The following is a 20,711-nucleotide window of genomic DNA, read 5'->3' on the forward strand; positions in this document are numbered from 1 at the left end:
AGGTGGCACAGTTGGATGCGATTGAGCAACTGAGCAGCAGCAGCGCAGTTTCTTTTAGCTTTAAAAATTCCATTAAGGGTGTATAGTCAAATGTTTTAACCTTTGTGTGTAGTTGTCCTAATGAAGACATGTCCTTTGTTTTCTGTGGAATTTTACTGTATTTACATTTTAAAGCCTGGCAAAGGTTTTAGGAATTAGCTAAGAATTTCCTGTGCATTTATTCCTGTGTCACCAGACTAAAATAGTGCTTTGGGGGAGTGGGGTCTTGGTGCCATGTAGTAGCTTTGATTTTGGGAGGAGAGACAAAGCGTCTATAATTGTTTGCTTAGAAAAATATTAAGCATATTTCCTTAGAATTTAGTTTATAAAAATCAGTTCATAAAAATTTTGAATTTAAGAGTGGTTTGCTTGGCACAATGGGGATATGAAGAGAATGTGATATCCTCATTTCCTCTGCATCTGCTGTGCTGGTGATTCTGCAAGTATAGTGGAGTTGTGCGCCCTGTTACTTTACTCTTACAGTACTTTGTTTTTTTCTCATATTGTCAAAGCTTGGGTTAGAGAGGTAAATGAGCAAGGTATAAAATGCTGCTGGCTTCCTTGGATGCTCAGTTCTAAATTGGTGTGGGAACTATCAGTATGTTGATTGCTGATTAGTGAAAATATTTCACTTGCGTGAAATAATACATGATGAAGATCCATTCATAGCTTGTGATCATTAGGTATGTATTATTGCCTGTGTACTTTTTTTGGTGGCACCTAAAGATATATAACAATTAAATATGACCAAAAACTTCAAACAAAATACAAACCTTGAGAAATTAGCCTCTGTTGTTTGCCAGTTTTAAACTGAGTCTTCATTATGATATGATTGAAACTGTGAGGTAAACATCTTATCTTAAAATATAAGGTGATCAGTTTTCCATGTGGAAGGCTGTTTTGAGGTGGAGAGAGTAATTAGGAGCTTTTGTTTTCTTGATTGGTGCTTTTTAGAAATTTTAGTATTTGTAGCGTTGGTTCTTGAATATGACTACTGATACGCGTTTTTAAAATGTCTGTCTTATTGGACTGAACTGATTTTTTTATTCCTGAAGCTTTGTTTTTCCTGGAAAATAAATCAACAAAAACGTTCGTTTGCCATGCAAGTTGAAGACTTCTGCCTCTCTATTCCTTTTTATAAAGAGCCTCATTTTTGGAGAAACAAGCAAAAAACTTCCTACAGGATATTAAACTCAAAAATACTAATATTGTAAATAATTTGCCTCTTATACTAAGTAGCTTTAACAGCTTATTGCGTATCAGCCACTTGCTGGATATTTTGCAGAAATAATTTTTTTTTTTAAAGGAAGATGCATTTGCCAATAGCACTTGAGGCTGTTTGGTACTGTTAGATGTCTCTTCCTTGAGCAGTCAGTGTTTTTTCACTAGATTTTTCCTCGTTTTAGATTAAAGGCAGATCATTCATAATGTACTTAAAATTTTTTGTGTATTTTGGATGTAATTTTAAGGATAGTTTCAGGCTTGTTATTTAACATTATTAAATAGTGCTTGTCTCAGTGAGTTTATGAAGTTTTTTTTGAGAGGTGGACTTTGGTTTGTGTTGGAGAGTGGTATTCAGCTAGGTAGCTGCTCCTTGTTGGTGAGTGGGCAGCTTAGTATATATTAATAGTATGGAATGTAATTTTGTTGGGTAGGTACTTGTTCCAACCAGTTGAATCAGCAAGTGTATTGGGACTGTGTCACTTGGCAGATCTTGTGTTTAAGTCTGAGGAATAAAACATTAAATAAGATGACAGTTCAGTTTTGGGGAGCATGGTGTCTAGTGGAAGAGAGTCAATGTATAATAGTTCAAGGCAGAGCCATCCAAAGCATCTAAAAGTTTAGAGAAAGAAATGACAGCTGAATGGAGGGTGGGGTTGAGGGAGGCTTCAGGAATGGAGGCTTTTAATTGAGTCTTTAGAACGATGAGCAGAGTTTTGAAGGGTAGACACAGGTATCAAAAGAGATGGGTGAAGTAAAATAAAAATCACTTGGAAATGGATTGCTAAATGGTCTCATTTAGCCAATTTATTAGGCTCTTGCATAGGAAATAAAAGTTTCAGAGATGGAAAGGTTAGTTTGAGCTAAATTGTGGAGGCTTTGAAACCTATGGAATAAGAGAGTCATGGAAAATTCAAGACAAGAAAGACCTTTAGGAAAACTATACTGGAGACAGTTTAAGAAGAATTTGGGAGTGAGGAAAATAAAGATTTTTGCAGTGCTGTTGATAAATATTAAAATTGCTCCAAAAATCTCACCTCAGACACTCTCTGGGAAGCATTTCTAACGTCTCCACTCCCACTGAGATTCACTTGTCCTCTATGCTCTTGTAGTGTAGCCACACTGTTTTACTCATCTCTTTTATTAGCTCCTAAGGGCAAGAGCTATGTCTTATTTTACTTTATATTTCTAATGCATGACACACTACCAGTAAGTGGTTGCCAGTAAATGGGTTGAATAAAGGGAAGATCTGAACCATAGTAGTATCTTTAGAAAAAAGGGTCCTGGAGAAGAGTTTTAGTAGAGGTGGGATAAACAGAATGTGACTCAGTTTATTACGGGGGATGAGGAAGGAGTCGAGGATGACCCTGGTATAATGCTGCTGGCTAACGCTCACTTTTACGGGCCCAGTGCTGTTCTTAATGCTTCACCTGTCTTTGTCCTTCACAACACCACAGTCAGCTTTATAGATGAAAGAACTGAGGTTTCAAAGCTGCTAAATGCTAAAAACAGGAAGTCTGATTCCAGAATCTGCTCTTAACATGTTACTGCTTCCAGATTATGACTGAAAATTAGCATTCAGTGACAGAAATAAGGTCAACAGGAGAAGCCGGTTTGGGACGAATTTTATACATACTGGATTTGAGGAACTTGGAGACATTCAGGTGAAGATGTCCAGGAAGTTGTTTAAGAACATATTGGAACCCAGGAGAAGCACCAAGGTTGAAAACAAGAAATCGGGGTTCATTTCGGAAGTACAATAGAAGTGTTGATATACTTCCTTTGGGAGTGATTGTTCAGCTTGCAGAGATGTGAGTTGATGCTTCAGAGGGTATGAGCAGGAAGGAGACAAATGGGATAGGAGAACAGATCAGGCAGAGTGGAAACGCCGGAGCAGTGTTTCTGTAGGTAGCTTGGTAATTTGAAAAACTCAGGTGTGGGGGTTTTTCAATTGAAGTAAAGGTAGGAGCAGTCAGAAAAAGTTTTACTCTGAAGTTTAGTTGGTTTCATCTCTCTCCTCAGCAGCCTTCAGAATGATTTTTTTTTTTTTTTTAATTTTTTTTGCTGTCCTTCCCCACATTTGTATTACATGTCTGCTTTCTCTATCTTGAGATAAATTTTTCTTGTGTCTGCTTCTTTATTGCCTCAAACCTCCCTTACCCCTTTTGTTTCTTGCTTTTGGGTCTTTTCACTTGGATGAGGAATTGTACTGTGCACTTCGGAAGCTCATTAAACATCACTAATTTGGTGTTCTTCAGCAAAGACATAAAACCCAGACCCAAGACGAATAATATAGTACCATTCCAGGTTAAGTAGAGGCAGAGACATGGCTTCAAAAGTAGTGTTACAGTTACTGTTTACCTGCACCATTAGCTCAAGAAGTTAGTTATTCCTTTCACTACTCTGCATCTCTTTAACTCTCCTCAAGCCTAAAAAAGTTTTATTCCGAGTGCTCTGTAACTGCAGCTGCTCATCAGTGGAAAATGTTTGGTTTGCAGTCAATACTATCCAGTGCCATCTTGGGTTAACCAGCTGATGCATTGTCCTACGCTGTGCTATTATGTTTAAGTCCTAGAAATGATGATTTGGGTGTGGCGGCACAAAGAACAAAGGTCAGCACTTTCGTAGCTGCTCTTTCATGTGTATTCTTCTGGACAAACTTCAGGATTATCTTTGGCAAATCCCCTTGTCCCCTTGCAGAGACTTCTCTTTAGGATTTTGAGCTGTGGAATGAAATTGCATTAAATACAAAAATAAATTTAAGTATAGTTGACTTTGTCTTAATAGTGAGTTATTTCTTTAGTTGGTTTCCAGGTGTTTTATGTTTTTTCTTGCTATTATGACTAGGGTGTTATTTTTTGCTACCTAGCGGGTTAACAAAGAGCAACTGGATGTTTTTTCCTGTTCAATTCAGTCTCTTGACTGAACTTTTTTTCTTTTTTAAGAGGAGTTATTTATTCTTGGATTTTTAAGTGTCTGCAAATAGGCACATTTCAAACTGTGATTCAAAGTATGTTTCGCAGGGTTAAATTTAAATATAAAAAAAATTCCTCCCATATATCTTGCCTTTTAGGAAAGGTTAGCAGGGAGAAGGAAGTGAAATAGGAGAGACACAATAAAAGTTGGGGACCAAAAAAAGGTGGGTAGAAAGAATGGAGATGGGAAGTGGCTCAGTGCTTGGTTGTCTTGGGCTGGTTGTGCCTCAGTCCAGTACAGTGGAGGAGGAAATTGATTCAGTATGAAAATCTGATCAGCTGTTCGGAGCCTTATGTTACTACAAGATATGTGTGTAAAAAAGTACTGTGTGGACCCATAGGAATCTTGTTTGCTCTTTTCTGCATCATACAAATCTTCAGTTCTCTTAAAAATCAATGTGTTGTGCCTTGTTTTTGAAATCGAGTACTCAAGTGAGATAATTGTGATCTCAAGTTTCTTGATTTCACTTTTAATACTTAAATATATGTAAAGTAAGTAAAATCTTACTATGCAATACCTTGAAAAATAAAAATGACTCAGTGACAGTTAAATTCTGGGCCTCCAAGTAAAAATTTCAGAAAGATATCTCACATTATTTTGTTTTATAGTTTGGCTTTTTCATCCTTAGATGCATAGTGAAAAATCAAATTTGTTATACACTATGTGTAATCTGAAATTGTAGATCAACTTAAAAGATGAAATTTTAACAGTTGGCCTTATTAAAAAGCACTATTATTTGAGGACTGAACTTGACTGGCCCATTTATTTTGGATCACAATTTTTTTTTCTGTAAGTCAGATTGCCTTTGATTTTATGAGCTGAGAAAAAATTGCTCTTAATTTGGAAATGTTAGTAAGTCTGTATAACATGAAAAATACTTTGTTAGCATGATACTTTTTCTCATTATTTAAATGTTGATTTTTATTTTTAATACTTACAGACCAGATCATCAGATGTTCATTCATCTGGATCTTCAGATGTCCATGTGAGTATAAGAGCCAGTCTTTGTCTTTTTTCCTTAAAATTTAATTTCTTATTGTGTAGATCCCTACTTGATATATCCCTTATGATTTTACTTGATAAATAAATATGATTGCATTGTATGTGCCTATTTTGTTTAACCTTTTTTGCTAGATGTTTTGTGTTCTTTTTTCTGTTCTATTATTCACATAAGTTGGCCCTTTAAACCATATTAGAAACAAAATATGTATATTTCCTTTTTTTATTGTGCTTGTAAAATTTTGTGCATATATACGTGTGTGTGTTTACATATCTCTTAAACAAGTTTTGCGTTTATACACAATTCTTTTCACACTGCACAGTACACCTTTTGGAAATCCCTGCATGTCAACGGCTGTAACTCTAATCTAGTCTTTCTAATGACATCTTAACGTTCCATGCGGGAGGTATAATTATTAAGCTGGTTTCTTTGTTGGTGGGCCTAGATGTTTGGTTTAAAGCTTTTTGACATTTTGAATAATATTTGAACATTACCATGTGTTATTATAGCAGTGCTATAGAAGTGTGGTCTTCAGTGCTATAAGAGTGTGGTCACTGAGAATTTTTCAGGGAGTCTGAATTCAGAGTTCTTTTGTAATAATACTAAGACATCATTTGCCTTCACTGTGTTGACACTTGCACTAATGACATAAAGCAGTTGATGGGTAAACTGTTGGCACCTCAGCACAAATCAAGGCAGTGTCGCCAAAATGTTCTGGTAGTTGTCATATTCTTCTCCACTGGGCACAGTAAAAATAAGCTAGTTTCACTTAAGAACTCTCTTGATTAGACAGTAAAAAGGATTAATATTAAATCTTGTCCTTATGTATGGGTTCTGAATGATGAAATGAGAGGCACTTCTACCTGCCAAAATGTGGTATTTGTCTTAAGGAAAAGTGCTTGTGGGATTAAGTTGTGAAATAAAACTGGTTCCATTTCTCATTGAGTGCTATTTTTACCTGAAGGTACAACTGATTCACAAGCTGGTTAATCAGACTTGGGTGTTTGGTGGACATTTTCTTTAAAGTGAAAGAAAGGTACCTGTTCCTTCAAAGAAGACAGCAATCTGTTTAGTGATAATAAAATTTGAACTTTCAAGTCCAAATTAGAGTTATTGAAAACTTTCTTTATTTAAGAACTTTTCTGATGAAATCAGTTATAGTATTAAGGGATGAGATTAAGGGGTCAGTAGTGATATATTTTGATAATATATAATGAAGTTTGTCTGTATTGGAATGTTTGGGTTGTTTCTAGTTTCAGTACAACTTGTTTGATTCTTAAGAACTTATTTTCCTTTTCTTGAAGATGGATGCATCTGGACCCTCAGATAGTGATATGCCAAGTCGGACTCGACCTAAGAGCCCAAGAAAACATAATTATAGGAATGAGAGTGCCCGTGAAAATGTTTCAGATTCTCCTCATCAGAATATCTCAAGGGTAAGTATTGATAAAGGTTAGAAAGGATAATTAATGATTTGGATGTGTCCTTAATTGAATTTGGTAGTTAAAGTGTCTTGGTTTTGTATTTGTTTCATTTTGTACTATTTGAAAATAGCATTCATTATTCTCTTTGGGTTAACAGTAAATAAACTGATCTAAGGGAATGTATTTTAAGTCATGTGTAAGATAATGTTTCATTTAAAAATTTTATTTAAAAAAGCCAAGGAGTGATTGTATGTAAAAAGGCTATTCGGTTTATTATTTGCCCCTCAGGCCAAACCTTTACTGAACCAAGTGCCAGAGGCCAGTCACTGGAAATACACAAATGTTTAAAACACTTTTCCCTTTTTGGCTATGTCATGTGGCATCCAGGATCTTAGTTCCCTGATCAGGGATCAAACCTCTGCCCCCTGCAGTGGAAGCACAATATCCTGACCACTGAACCTCCAGGGAATTCCCAAAACACTCTTGTCCTCAGGGAGCTTATGTGTAATCTCACCCTGGGAAGCAAACAGGAGCAGGTGCTATTCACTCTGCTGGTCAGTGCAGGGCCCAGGGCCACCCAGGCACCCAGAGGAGATATATTGCATGTATCTGCAAAATACTCTTGTACTCTTTTAGTCTTTTTAAAATTTCAAATAATGTTTTCTTGTCATGGTTAAATTCGGAAAATACAATAAAACAGTTATTACCAGCCAGTGTTGACATTGATAACACTTTATTTTTCTTGTTTAGTATTTGTAAGCATAAATATATATTTACTTCATTGAGGTCTATTTTATAGGAACACATTTTAAAGACTCTCAGGTCTAATTTTTTTTATTTCTAGGAAAAATTCTATAAGCAGACTTTTTAATGAATCATTATATTTTTTGAGTAAATATTCCATGATTTCCTTAACCATTTCTTTCTTAGGTGTCTAAATTTAGCTCCTAAGATATAAATAAAATTGAGGACAAAAATTTTGTTTTGTAAAAATTTGTTTTTCATTGAGTTTATGTGTAATTTTACCATTTGTTTAAACCAAAGAGTTGAAACCAAAGGTGCTGAATGATGGCCAAACATTTTCCTATCTATTTTGGGAAAAAATTCACTTTGAAATCTGTTCATGAAACCAGTAGTGACTTTTGAGTTAAGAACTGCTTTTATCTTTTCAGAGGGTTTAAATGTAACTTTAAGGTATTGCAGTATTACCTTTCCATTATGTGTCTCACCAAGAGCAAGCCTGTTTAGTAACCAGGGGACTGATAGTCTTATAAGTAAGTCTCATTTTGGTAGATGAAAGAGGAATATTCAGATTTCAATTGCAGGTTAATATTTAGGCTGTATTTAATAAACATTCCTCTCTTTTAAAATTTTATGAATCAAAATTAACATTCAAATGAATGACAGAATAATTAAGAGTCTACAGTTTATTCACACCATATTTCAGAAGGAAATTGCTTCTAACTTACATAAATGAAGACTTCGTTAAAATTACTGTTTCTCATTCAAAATTAATTGGTAACTGCATACTTACTGAAACCTAGAACATGGTATGTGGTATTTTCCCAACAATGAAAATGAAATTATGTTCATAAATATCATTTTTATTGATGAAGAATGGAGTAATTTGCTGAGTTATAAAAGGAAGTGATGTGATTTTTGCACCGGAATTGGGAGTTGTAGATGGTAATAATTCCTGCTTTTCAACCATGGAAATACATGCTCTTCCTCTGTATTTGAAAGTCTGTTTTCTATCAGTGCTTATTTTACCCAGAAACATGTATACTTTCCCTCCTCAAGTGCTTTTATTCTTCTTGCCAACAAGTTTGAATGTATTGTAAGCCTTAGTGTCTCTTTGTGTTTTATTTTTATTTAAAAATAACTTTTGTATGTTACTAACTCAATTAACTTGTTAATAACCTCAAGGTTATAGGTAACATTGAGTTAGAAGAATTATAGGAAACATTGTGAATGTGTATGTAAAGGTGTATGCTTTTTACCTTTTCACAGCCTCTTCTAGAAAACAAACTTAAAGCATTCAGTATTGGAAAAATGAGTACAGCTAAGCGAACTTTGAGTAAGAAGGAGCAAGAAGAATTAAAGAAGAAGGTAATGCTCAGAATGTATTTTTAGTTATCTTTGTCAGTCAGATGTATCTAAGGAGGCTTTAAGTGTATGGACAGTAGAGAAATGTTTTTCAAAGATTCTTGATTTCCAGGGTATTCTCAGCTCCTACCCCAAGTTAAGTCTATAACACAGGATATATTCAGTGAAGTCCAGCTTTATGCCTTTCCCCTCCATCATTTCCTCTCTTCTGTGTGACAGTTTTGATTATTTTCTGCTCTATTCTTCTTGTGTAAGCAAGTGTGTATAAATGTATGTTGTGCCTGCCTTTTTTTAGGTGAACAGTATTTTGCTTAATACAGTACCCTTTCCTTCACTTTGCTTTTTTCACTTAACATTGTCTCTCAGAGATCACTGCAAGTATGTTGAAGCGTTGCTTGTTCTTTTTTGAAGCTATATAGATATGCGATAGTTATTTACTAAAATTCTACATTTGCTGGAATCCCTATTGAGGGAATTAATGTTTTGGTCTTTTGTTGTTTCCAGTAGTGCAGTCAGGGTAGTGTTTTGCATTTGGGTTTACTCTAGTATACTTTTAGGATATATTCCTATAAGTGAGATTACTGCATTGAATGGTACATGTATAATTATAGTTATGCTAAATGGTGTTAAATCGCTGTCTATATGGGCAGGTCCATCTTGCATCCCTATAAGCAGTGTTTGAGAGGTTGTTTCCCCATAGCTTTGCCAACAGGATTTTTTGAAGGCGTTTTGCCAATCTGGTAGGTGAAAAATGGAATCTCAAAGTAGTTTTAAATTTGCATTTCTCTTATAAGTAAGATTGAACAACTTTTCTTGTGTTTATTTTTGTGCACTGTCTGCTTATATCTAAACCAGTATTTCTCTTAGAAGGATATCTGTTTTTAGAAATTCCTGTTTAAGTTTATTTTAACACTTGGGTGTGACACAAGGTACAGTGCTTTTTCCTCAGTTTGTGGATTGCCTTTTTATTTTGCTTCTGGTGTTTTTTTTCCATGCAGAAACTATTTTTTGTCATGGGCAGATTTACTACCAGTCTTCTGATTTCTGGCTTTTCAGTTCTGTTTTTTTATTCCAAGCTTATAAGGAATTCCCTCATTTTTTTCTCATACCTACATTTTAAAAAATTAAATCTTATTGCAATTTCTCGTAGAGTGTGATGTGAAGAATTGGTTCATTTTTATTATTTCTTTTAAATAGCTATCAAGTTTTTGAATACTGAATTTCTACGTGGGCTTCCCTGGTTCCTCAGTGGTAAAGAATCCGCCTCCAAAGCCTGAGACGCGGGTTCAGTCCCTGGGTCGGGAAGATCCCCTAGAGAAGGAAATGGCAACCCACTCCAGTGTTCTTAGCCTGGGAAATCCCATGGACAGAGGAGGGCTCTGGTGGGCTACAGCCTATGTGGTCACAGGAGTTGGACATGACTTAGCGACTAAACAACAACAACACAAAATTTTCACATACTGTTGGATTTATTTCTATATTTTCTGTTCTGCTCTACTTGACCTTCAAGTCATACATGTTTGGGGACATTTAGAATAGTTAAATTGTCAGGGTTCCACTGAAGGTTTTTTCTTTAATGCAAACTGTCTGGAGATATTTAATGCAAACTGTTTGAAGCTTTTTCAAACTTCTAATTACTTATATCTTTGTTGGTTTGTGAAAGAAATGTTTACAGTCACTGAATTAAATTGTGCCTTAGAATTATCATAAACATTAATAGAATAATACAGTGTTTGTAGTCAGTTGTCATACAGTTGCACCCTTGAGTTGTCTCTAAACAAATTTATTTGGTGTATTCTTTTTTTTTTGTCCCACAGATTATTAGTAGAGGAGCAAAGTCCTTCTTAATTTCAACGTTAATTAATATCTACTAAGGATTAGGTATTATTGCCTAGTAGGAGTGCTTACTAACTGCTTTCCCCATTGGAGGGAGAGATTCTGTTTACATTATTCCTTGATGAGTTTCACCCTATGTACAATAATTTTTCTATCAAGTGATGTTAATATTTTCATGTGTATTTAGGAGGATGAAAAGGCAGCTGCTGAGATTTATGAGGAATTTCTTGCTGCTTTTGAAGGAAGTGATGGTAATAAAGTGAAAACGTTTGTGCGCGGAGGTGTTGTTAATGCAGCAAAAGGTTAGTGTGAATGTTACAGTCCTTGAGCAAACCGAAGTAGTCTTGGTTGAATGTCTGTAGGTAATGATGAAAAAAGTTTGGTTGCTTTTCAGTTTCATTTTCCTTTCTATCAGCACCCTCTAGTGGTGCTGCTTATTAGTAAAATAAATGGCCAAATGAGGATTAACGAGGAACGAGCCAGGGAAGTTTTTTAAATGTATAGTACCTTTCAAGTTTCAAGAGGGCAGAAAACATATGAAACATGTAAACATATGAAAAAATGTATTTTATAGTTCTGCTTTATAGTCCTAGGAGTGGAATTTCTGGTCATATGGTAACTGTTTGTTTAACCTTTTGAGAAACTACCATACTCTTTTCCAGAGTAGCTGTACCATTTTATAGATTTTATAGTTTTACTATAAAATGATTAAACTAGTATTTTTGAGAATAAGGTAATAGTATTTGAATTATCATATTTAGTCACAGGTCATCTGTCTTAGTACTAAACAGCATTTACTAATTTTTATTTTCAATAAAAATAGTGGGTGAAGAAAATCCATGTAATGTGAAATTAGTTTTGAAACTTAGTATTTTAAATTTCAGAAGAACATGAAACAGATGAAAAAAGAGGTAAAATCTATAAGCCGTCTTCAAGATTTGCAGATCAAAAAAATCCCCCAAATCAGTCATCCAACGAAAGACCACCATCTCTTCTTGTGATAGAAACCAAAAAACCTGTAAGTCGTACTTAAGTAAGTGACCATTTAGGCTCAGGGATGACGCTGCCAATAATGTTTTCTGTGCTTCCACTGTAAGCAGGACTTTGGTTTCTTATTTTTAATTCTTTTGGGAGTAGATACTGAGTTTTGATGCTTAATCTTCCTAGATGAGCGATAACAAATTGGGACACACAGATGACACTCTATACGTTCATTGAGCAGTTAACCTTTGCTGTTACTCATAGTATATTGTAAGTTAAAACTTAACTATATTTTAGGTATAAATGTGAAATAATGGGATTGTCTTTTTAAGCAGTCCTGAACTTGGGTATTTAAATACATCAGCATGTGTGATATCAATTATTTGGAAGACTATGTACTCCAACAATGTGTCTGTTGCTTGGAACATGTTTGGTAATGTTCCAAGTAATCTGATAATTACTATCAGAACTAGTGACATTTTCCTTTATATATTCTTGGTGTTAGAAAATCTTTTATTTTTTGAGAGTGAAATTTTTCCTGGAGGATGGTAGATAGATGTGGTCTTATCATTTGGAGCCAAATTTGATGAGAAAATGTGGTTATACTGAATAGTAAAACTGGTTTTTCCTATCTGACTCTGAAAACAATTAAAAAACAGGTTTTTTTAATTCACATACCATAAAATTGACCCTTTAGAAGTATAAAGTGTTTTTTAAAGTATGTTGACAGTTGTACAACAATCACTAATCTCTAATTTCAACATTTTTATTATCCCTGAAGGAAACTTTATACTTTTAGCTATCCCCAGCCTTAGTTTGGCAACCACCATCAGTACATTATTCCTCCTTTTGGTTGAATAGTATTCCGTTTTATGGATAATGCTGTGTATTGTTTATCCATTTCGATGGACATTTGGGTTGTTTCCACTTTTTGGCTATTATGAGTATACTTCTGAAAAGATTCATGTATAGTCTTCTGTGGACATATATGTTTTTTCTCTTAATATATATTCCTAGTGAAATTGTATCACCACTTGCTAAAATTTATTTTAGTCGATGCGAAGTTGTACCTAATTACAATTTGATTTGCACTTGCTTAGTGATGTTGAGTATCTTTTTATTTCTTATCCATTTGTAGTCTTCTTTAGAGAAGTGTCTTTTTAGATTCTTGGCACATTTTTAATTGAGTTGTCTTTTTATTGTTGAGTTCTAAGATTTTTACAGCTTTTGGAATCAGGTCTCTTACCAACTATGTTGCTTTCTTCCTTTGGGTTTTCTTTTGTCCTTTTTTGATCGTGTCCTTTGAAGAACAAAAGCTTATAATTGAGATTCATGAATCATTTGAGTTAATTTTTGTATATGGAATGAGGTAGAGGTCCAGTTTCATTCTTTTTTATGTTTGTATATTCAGTTTACCTACCTCCCTTTGTTAAAAAGACTATTCTTCCTCACTGAATTAAGGATCCTAAAATAAGGATCCCAAAATAAAATAATAAGGATTTTAAATAAGGATCTTTTAAAATAAGGATCCCCAGAACATTTTTGGAAGCAGTTTTAAGAGAGAAATTCCAGCAGCGTTGCTGTTTGTTTCCATAGTTCATTTCCTCCAAGGTGATTGTTTTGAAGAGTGCATATTTCTGGTAGTTGTTCATGGCAGTTATTTACATGACAATTCAGTTACTTTATGTTTATTAATTTTCCTGCCAGTGCTCCTCCAGCAGCATTCTGGCCTAACAATTGTAGACTTTTATTTAAGGAGAGGATAAAGTTGGTGTCTCCTTTACTTTAAGACTGCTGCTTGTTGTTTTAATGATTTAATTGTTAAATTCTTAGTTTTAGAGAACAGGAAGGACAGACAGTTCAGTGGTAACAGAAGCATTCTTTATTTTTAAATAATTAGATCATAATTGGCACAAAAATAAAAGTATATTTAAAGTGATCTGATTGTCAAACCATTAGTTTTGTTTAACCTTGTTTTGTTTGAAGTATAACTTATCATATCCTTCATAGCCACTGAAGAAAGGGGAGAAAGAAAAGAAAAAAAGCAATTTGGAACTCTTCAAAGAAGAATTGAAACAGTAAGTTTTATAGTGTTGAGAATGGCTTTCATAGGTATTTTGAGCTGATTCTTACAGATGCAGGTGTGAAGAATGTAGTCTACCAGTTTGTTTTTACTAACTGGCTTACATAAAGCTGTTTTAGATATTTTGTGGGGTGTACTTGACAGTAAATTAGCATTTTGTGCAGCATCTAGGTTGCTTGCATTGTATGGATTCAAGTAAGTTGAATTTAACTAATGTCCGGAGTCCTGTTTGCAGTGGAAACAGTATAGTCAATGGGATAGGGGTGAGGAGTGGTCTATCTTAGCCAAGAAGAACAAATTTGAGTGTTTTTCATGTTGAATTTCCTTTTCATCTTAAAAGTGGGCTTTATATTCTTTTGCTTATATGATATGTCAGAAATTTGCTCATGATTTGTAGCTGAGGGACACTTTTAGTTATTTGAAGATGACATCTGGATAAGTTCTGTTTTCAAATGTGAACAACCAAATTTTGGCTCATTATTAGTGATGATATATATTTTCAACAGAATTCAAGAAGAGCGTGATGAGAGACATAAAACAAAAGGCAGGTTAAGTCGATTTGAACCTCCACAGTCAGATTCTGATGGTCAGCGTCGTTCTAGTAAGTGACATTTATTTTAATGTTTATATTTGTGATGAACTATTCTAAAAACTAAGAATTGTTTTCTTTTTCTTCTTTTAAAGTGGACGCGCCTTCAAGAAGAAATCGATCATCTGGTGGTAATACAGTTTTTTGCTTTTCTAGTTCGTAGAAATTGTCCAAACTTTGTATTTTGCAGGTTATAATTGTTTTCCTCTTTGTCATAGTTCTTGATGATTATGCACCTGGCTCACATGATGTAGGTGATCCAAGCACCACTAATCTATACCTTGGAAACATTAATCCACAGGTAATGCTAGAAAAGTAAGGTGGATATTGGCTCATACATTGTATGCTTTTGTTGGGAAACTGCTTTGTCAATCAATATTAAAAAAAAAATGAAGTCAAGAATGTGAAAGAAGCAGATTTGGTAGAAGTAGGTAGGAACTAAACTTACCTTGTGAAATTGAGCCTTACTGATGATGCGGGTCAAATTTTCTTGCTGTAACTATTGAGGACTTGTCTCCTTTTTATAGCTGGACTGTACTCTGATTGTGAGATGTTTCCCTAGGTGCTGATTTTATTTATCAAATCAGGATGTGACCAGTGGTGGACAGTGTTCTTTTTAGACTGACTCGTTCTGATATAGCCTGCCTCCTTGTGGATTTCCTTTTTTCATTTTTTGTCTCCATAATAGCAAAATAATACTTCTGCTGCCTTTTATATTTTAGTTCTTGCCCCTGCTATATTCTTAACTGAATGTAGTGGTTGTTATGCGTAATATCTTAAAAAAATAATACATGTTTTGGACCTCATTGCATATTTACCATTTTCCGTTTTGTCTTTTCTTGATTACACTGGTAGCTGGGTGCTGGAAAAGAAAAAAGTAATCAGGTCTTTTATTTTTTTCATTGCCAAGAAATATTTCCTCCTTGATTTTAAGTATGATTATCATTGCTGCCTGAAAAATGTTGGTAAATGCTGAACAAATCATTGTTGTAAAACAAATCATTGCTGTAGCTTATTTTAGATGCAGACTCTCAAAAGGAGGAATAATGAAGGTAAAGGTGTGTTTTTTATTTCTCCAGCCTCCCAGTGTCTTTACTTGGCCACTTCTGTAAAACAGAATGTTTCTGGAATGAAAAGGTTTATGAATGCCAATGAAGGCAGAATTTTCCCCTTGTAGAGGTCCTAGTACTTGGATGGAAAATTGTAGCATTGATAGATCTCTTCTTATCTTGCAAAATTACTTTGCTTTCCATTGTATAGAATTCTTTTTTCTTTCTTCTTTGCATACTAAAAATATGTTACACCTTTTAATAGATGAATGAAGAAATGTTGTGCCAAGAATTTGGAAGATTTGGACCATTAGCCAGTGTGAAAATTATGTGGCCTAGAACTGATGAAGAAAGGGCAAGAGAGAGAAATTGTGGCTTTGTGGCCTTTATGAACAGAAGAGATGCTGAAAGAGCTTTAAAAAATTTAAATGGTAAGGAAGTCCATCATAGAATTCATATATTGTTTTGGATTTGAAAAGTTTCAAAACTCTAGGGGGAAAATGAACCAGAAGTGTAAAGGTTAAACATGGAAATTAATTCATATCACTAGAGATTCTTTGAGAGTTACCAGTGTGACTTTTCTTTTCTTTCTTTTAGGAAAGATGATTATGTCTTTTGAAATGAAGTTAGGTTGGGGTAAAGCTGTGCCTATTCCTCCACATCCAATATACATTCCGCCTTCCATGATGGAACATACACTTCCCCCACCTCCATCAGGACTGCCTTTTAATGCGCAGCCTAGAGAGCGGTTAAAAAACCCCAATGCTCCCATGTTACCACCACCTAAAAACAAGGAGGATTTTGAGAAGGTAATTTAAAAAATGTACATAGGGCCGCATCTAATTTGTAAATACTAAATCTGTGGTAGTATTTCTTTTCAACAATTTTATAGAAAATGTGTGTGTAATTCTGTTTGGCAACTGTTAAAGAAAAAGAAATAACTTAGATGTGTTCCCTGCCTTTAGCCCATGGAAACCCTGTACTGGGATAATAGATCATATTTTTATTTGTGGCCACCATTCCTTTTTTGACCTCTTATTAAATTTTTTTGTTTTGTTTTGTTTCCTTTGTCCTCTGTTGTATCCAGGTTTGCTTAAGTGTAGTATCTAAATTTATTTTGAGAAAGTGATACTTTGTATTGGTTAAGTGCCTTTTCAATTAGAAAGACTCTAGGAGTTAAATAGTTAAATTGTTTGGATGGCAACTAGCTAATAACTTCTCAAGATCTGAGGTATTAGAATATTTGAGAGCGTATGTGGTTTTTAAAAAGTTTACTCTTAAAAGCAAAGGGTGAGTATTTTCTTTTTATTAAACATAAAACCAACTTAATTTCAAATTATAAGAATTTGTTGGTTCTATTATGAATTAATTACACTTAAAAATGACAGGGCTGGTTTTAAAGGCTTGGGAACAAAGTAGCAAACTGTATGGCTAGAGGCAAGCAGTTAATTATTTCACAAATTAAAATCTTTATCTGATAATTCTCAGTGTAGTACCTATTTCAGTGCATTGATGTACATTCTGGCAGGAATGTTCTGATTCTTTGCATTTGGTGAACGTTTATTGTTCACTGAACACATCCATTTGCATTTATGTAATTGCTTAGTGTATAATTACTTCAGATGCAGTGATTGCCTGCAAAACTTGTGATTAGTTGTGTAGTATTTTCAATGCATATGTATATTTTTGCTTGTTACTTGTTAACAATACTCACATATTCTATGTTTATTATCTGATGTGACTTCATATACAGACTCTGTCGCAAGCCATAGTCAAAGTGGTTATCCCAACAGAAAGGTACATGTTTTTCTTTATTATTACTGATCTAAATATAGACAATATCCCCTTCTGAATTTAAAAAAAAATAGTGTTGAGGAAAAGGTAGTATCTTGACTGAGCAATGGTTCCTTCCCAGTACTTTTTGGGGGGATATGTGAAGTTTAATCAACTTTAGTACACTTTGCAATTTTATGTCATTATCTTTTTTGTTTTTCTTGTTAGCAATGTAGGAAATTTTATAGCTTTAGCAGTTAGAATGTGTTTAACAGATTTAATCTGGAGTTGCTAGTCTAATAATACTAGACTACTGTGATGGGAAAGTAGGTGTTTTAAATATATCTTAAATTTTAGGTGATGTTACATTTTGACTTGATCTGTTATTTTTTCTTGGTTCTGAATTGTCTGTGTTTAGTGTACAACCTTAGTTTGAGTTTTCTTTACTGAAAGCGTAGCTTTATTTTTTTCCTAAATGATTTTAAGAAGGAATTTCTGTTGTTTTTATGAACACTGGGCATAACTAGAATTTTTTTTTAATAAAAGTTTTTGGAATTCTTTTATTTTCCTTTCTTCCTTTTCTTCTTTTTCAACATAATGTTAAAGCGGAAGAATTCATGCTATAGGTATGCTCTTGCTCAGTCAAGCTAAGCCTTTTCCCAAACACAGAAACACAACACTGGTTGAATAATAAATGAACACAAAAGAATACCAAATTCTCTTTGACATTGGCCTTGGTGAGCAACACCAGCTGAACTGTCTGCGGCAGCGGGGGACCAGGAAAACATCATGGGATGGATTGGGAAAGTATACAGTTTTTGACCAGACATTGGTACGATCAACTCCAGTAAATGTGGTTTTATTATAACTGAGAGACAATTTTTGTTTTTTTGTTGTTGTTGCCCAGAATAAGATAATTACCATTTTAAAATAAAATAATGCACTTATATCATCTTTTTGTACTACACTGTTTCATTCTGATAGAAAAGTCACCCTTTTAAAAATAAGCACATAATCCTTAAGGATAAGTGATTACAATTCTTTAAGAATCTTGAATTTAAGTTAGCAACAACTAATTGTCAGATTTTGATTTTAAATAATCATGAAGCATTTTAGAACTTCTTTTAAACTTTATATTTTCTAAGAATAGATTTATCAGTTACAAGCCTGTTTAAAACTATAGTGGGTTTTTTCCCCCACTGGTAAAGAACTCATAGGGAAGTGTATTTGCAGCACTCAAAAAGTATATATCCAGTATTAGTTTTACATGTGGCTCAGCTTATTTCTAAATAAGATTTTGAGTATACCTTTTGCTGTAAAGTCTTGACTCACCATTACAATGAATCCTTTGTTTTAAACTTGCTAAACCATTTTTCATCTATCTTTAATATGCAAGTTGCTTTTGACTTAATTCATAGAAGTTTCTGGATGTGTAGTATTTGCCCACCTAGTCATTAGTTTTATATATTATGATACACAAAATTTCCCTTCAGTTTAATTTGACGCATACCAGTGGGAGCTTTGGGACTGAATCAGTACTTTACGTTGCATTACCTCCATTCCTTTAAAACACTCATTAGCCGTATGGATGCTGAGAATACATTCTCATTTGGATATCAAGAACTGCATATTTGCAGAGCAGTTAGTAGCATTTGTGAAAGAAATAAATTTTAGATTTAAAATTAAGGGTTTTGGGGGTTTTAACAATATGAGGTTGAATTAATAGTTTTAATATATTGTTCCCCCGGTGTTAAACACTTACTAAACCTCCATGTGATTTTTTTCATTATATGGAGATTTTAATGTCCACTTAAGTAGGTTTGTCTGAGAAAATAATTATAATTACTATGAGATAAATTATTTTATTGTTCATGTACTCTGAAGCAGGGCTTTACAGAGCAAATGTCTTAAAAAATGTCTTATTCTATAACTATATATTTAATTTATATTCTGGCAGTTATATGAACCTTTAATTTGAGCTGGGAATGCCAAAGGTGTAATTTAGTGTGTGCCTTGTACCAAGAGCCAATATCCTTTTGCTTTTCCCAATTGTTATTTGCCAGCTTTATATGGTGGCAACTAATAAAATGAGAAATCAGAAGTAGCTGTAATAAACTGAATTATTTTTTCCTGGCATTGTAATCAATGTCTGAAATTGTGTTTGGAGTCTCATAAAGTATCAGATTTTTAAAATAAAGACTTTCTATAAACCCAGTCAACAAAACGACAGCTAAAAAGTTACTTATATTTATTTTTTGCTTAAATATTGGGAAGTAATTGTTATGAAAAACGGGAAGGGAATATCATCATGTCCCGTATTTTGAAACATTTTGAAAAGAGGACTCCATTTGTTTAAGGCTTTGGCAATATAATTGCTTTATTGGTTCATAACACACAGACAGAATTATGCATATGTCATAAACTATGTGAACTAGTTTGAAGTGTGATACAAAGGGATGTTGCCTCATTAAAGGTCAGATTCAATAAAAACTCCATCTGCTATATGTGTACCAGAAAAGTACAGGATTTGGATGGATTTTTTTCTTTAAATCAGGCCTTAAACTTGTTAGTTTTGCATTTTTACAAACTGTAGTCATGTCTATAACATTTCAATATCACCAGAAAAGTGCTTGGCTTAGAAATGTTTTCTTTTAAAACTGAGATAGTGTGTAAGTGTTTAGATGGTTATGATAACATATAAGCTCTGAGTTACTGATTTTATATATTTGCAGCTTTCCAGTTAGTTGTGATTCATAATTTAATGTTTTGTATTTGAAAAATAAAGTTAAGTGGCATTTAGAAATTGAAATCTTTATTGCTATGAAGCTGTGTTGTGGTCTCCCACCCCCACCTTCCCTTCCCTCCCACTCCCTTATCCCCATTACCCTACTCCCTCTTAATGCACAAGGTATATTAACATATGCTCCAGATTACTTTCTTGGTATAAATTCTGTATTAGTCAGCAGGACAATCTTTTTCTGCACAATTATAGTAACTTAGGTCAAGTGTAGTTTTATATAGTGGTAGGTCTGAATCCATTTTCTTTAACTGTGTTGTTGTTGTAGGAATTTGCTCGCCCTGATACATCGAATGATAGAGTTTGTTGTACGTGAAGGGCCAATGTTTGAAGCTATGATTATGAACAGAGAGATCAATAATCCTATGTTCAGGTATGCATTTTTTTTTAATTGTGCTAAAATTTGCATGTAGTATACCCTTATAATTTACTGTTTTTACATGTACAGTTCAGTGGCAGTCTTTCATACCTGAAACTCTGTACCCCTTAAACAGTAATTCCATTCCTTTGGTCCCTCAGCCTCTGGCAACCACGTTTCTACTTTCTGTCTCTTTGAATACTCTAGGTACTTCATCTGCGTGGGGTCATACCTTGTTTGTATTTTTGAAACTGACTTAATTTCACTTAGCATATGTCTTCAGGGTTCATCTTTGGATGAACAGACACACACACACCCTCCACATTCTGTTTATCCTCAGATGTGCTTTTTTAAAATACTTTAAAAATATTCCAAGAATAAAGTCCTGAAAGTATGAGGTTATTTTTGTAATGGGGTGAGAGGATAGTTTTAACACATTATTGACCAGAGTTGTATTATGGCCACAGGTGTTAGATAGC

The 20,711-nt window shown here is 34.0% G+C and overlaps 1 protein-coding gene across 4 annotated transcripts in view; it reads left to right on the forward strand.

The window, feature by feature from the left end:
• U2SURP (U2 snRNP associated SURP domain containing) overlaps positions 1-20,711 on the forward strand; it is a 46,026-nt gene that overhangs the window by 3,876 nt on the left and 21,439 nt on the right. For 2 of the 4 annotated variants that reach the window (XM_061167797.1, XM_061167799.1), the window contains exons 2-14: positions 5,177-5,221; positions 6,541-6,672; positions 8,671-8,769; positions 10,790-10,904; positions 11,487-11,620; positions 13,594-13,661; positions 14,173-14,267; positions 14,351-14,386; positions 14,474-14,556; positions 15,570-15,735; positions 15,902-16,113; positions 17,058-17,101; positions 20,143-20,247. In XM_061167797.1, the coding sequence (XP_061023780.1) occupies positions 5,177-5,221; positions 6,541-6,672; positions 8,671-8,769; positions 10,790-10,904; positions 11,487-11,620; positions 13,594-13,661; positions 14,173-14,267; positions 14,351-14,386; positions 14,474-14,556; positions 15,570-15,735; positions 15,902-16,113; positions 17,058-17,101; positions 20,143-20,247 (1,334 nt within the window). Of the gene's footprint in view, positions 1-5,176; positions 5,222-6,540; positions 6,673-8,670; positions 8,770-10,789; positions 10,905-11,486; positions 11,621-13,593; positions 13,662-14,172; positions 14,268-14,350; positions 14,387-14,473; positions 14,557-15,569; positions 15,736-15,901; positions 16,114-17,057; positions 17,102-20,142; positions 20,248-20,711 lie in introns of those variants that run through there. The other 2 variants (XM_061167798.1, XM_061167800.1) reach the window with 2 other exon arrangements.

Source organism: Dama dama, chromosome 19, assembly GCF_033118175.1.
Source record: "Dama dama isolate Ldn47 chromosome 19, ASM3311817v1, whole genome shotgun sequence".
Classification (NCBI taxonomy): domain Eukaryota; kingdom Metazoa; phylum Chordata; class Mammalia; order Artiodactyla; family Cervidae; genus Dama; species Dama dama.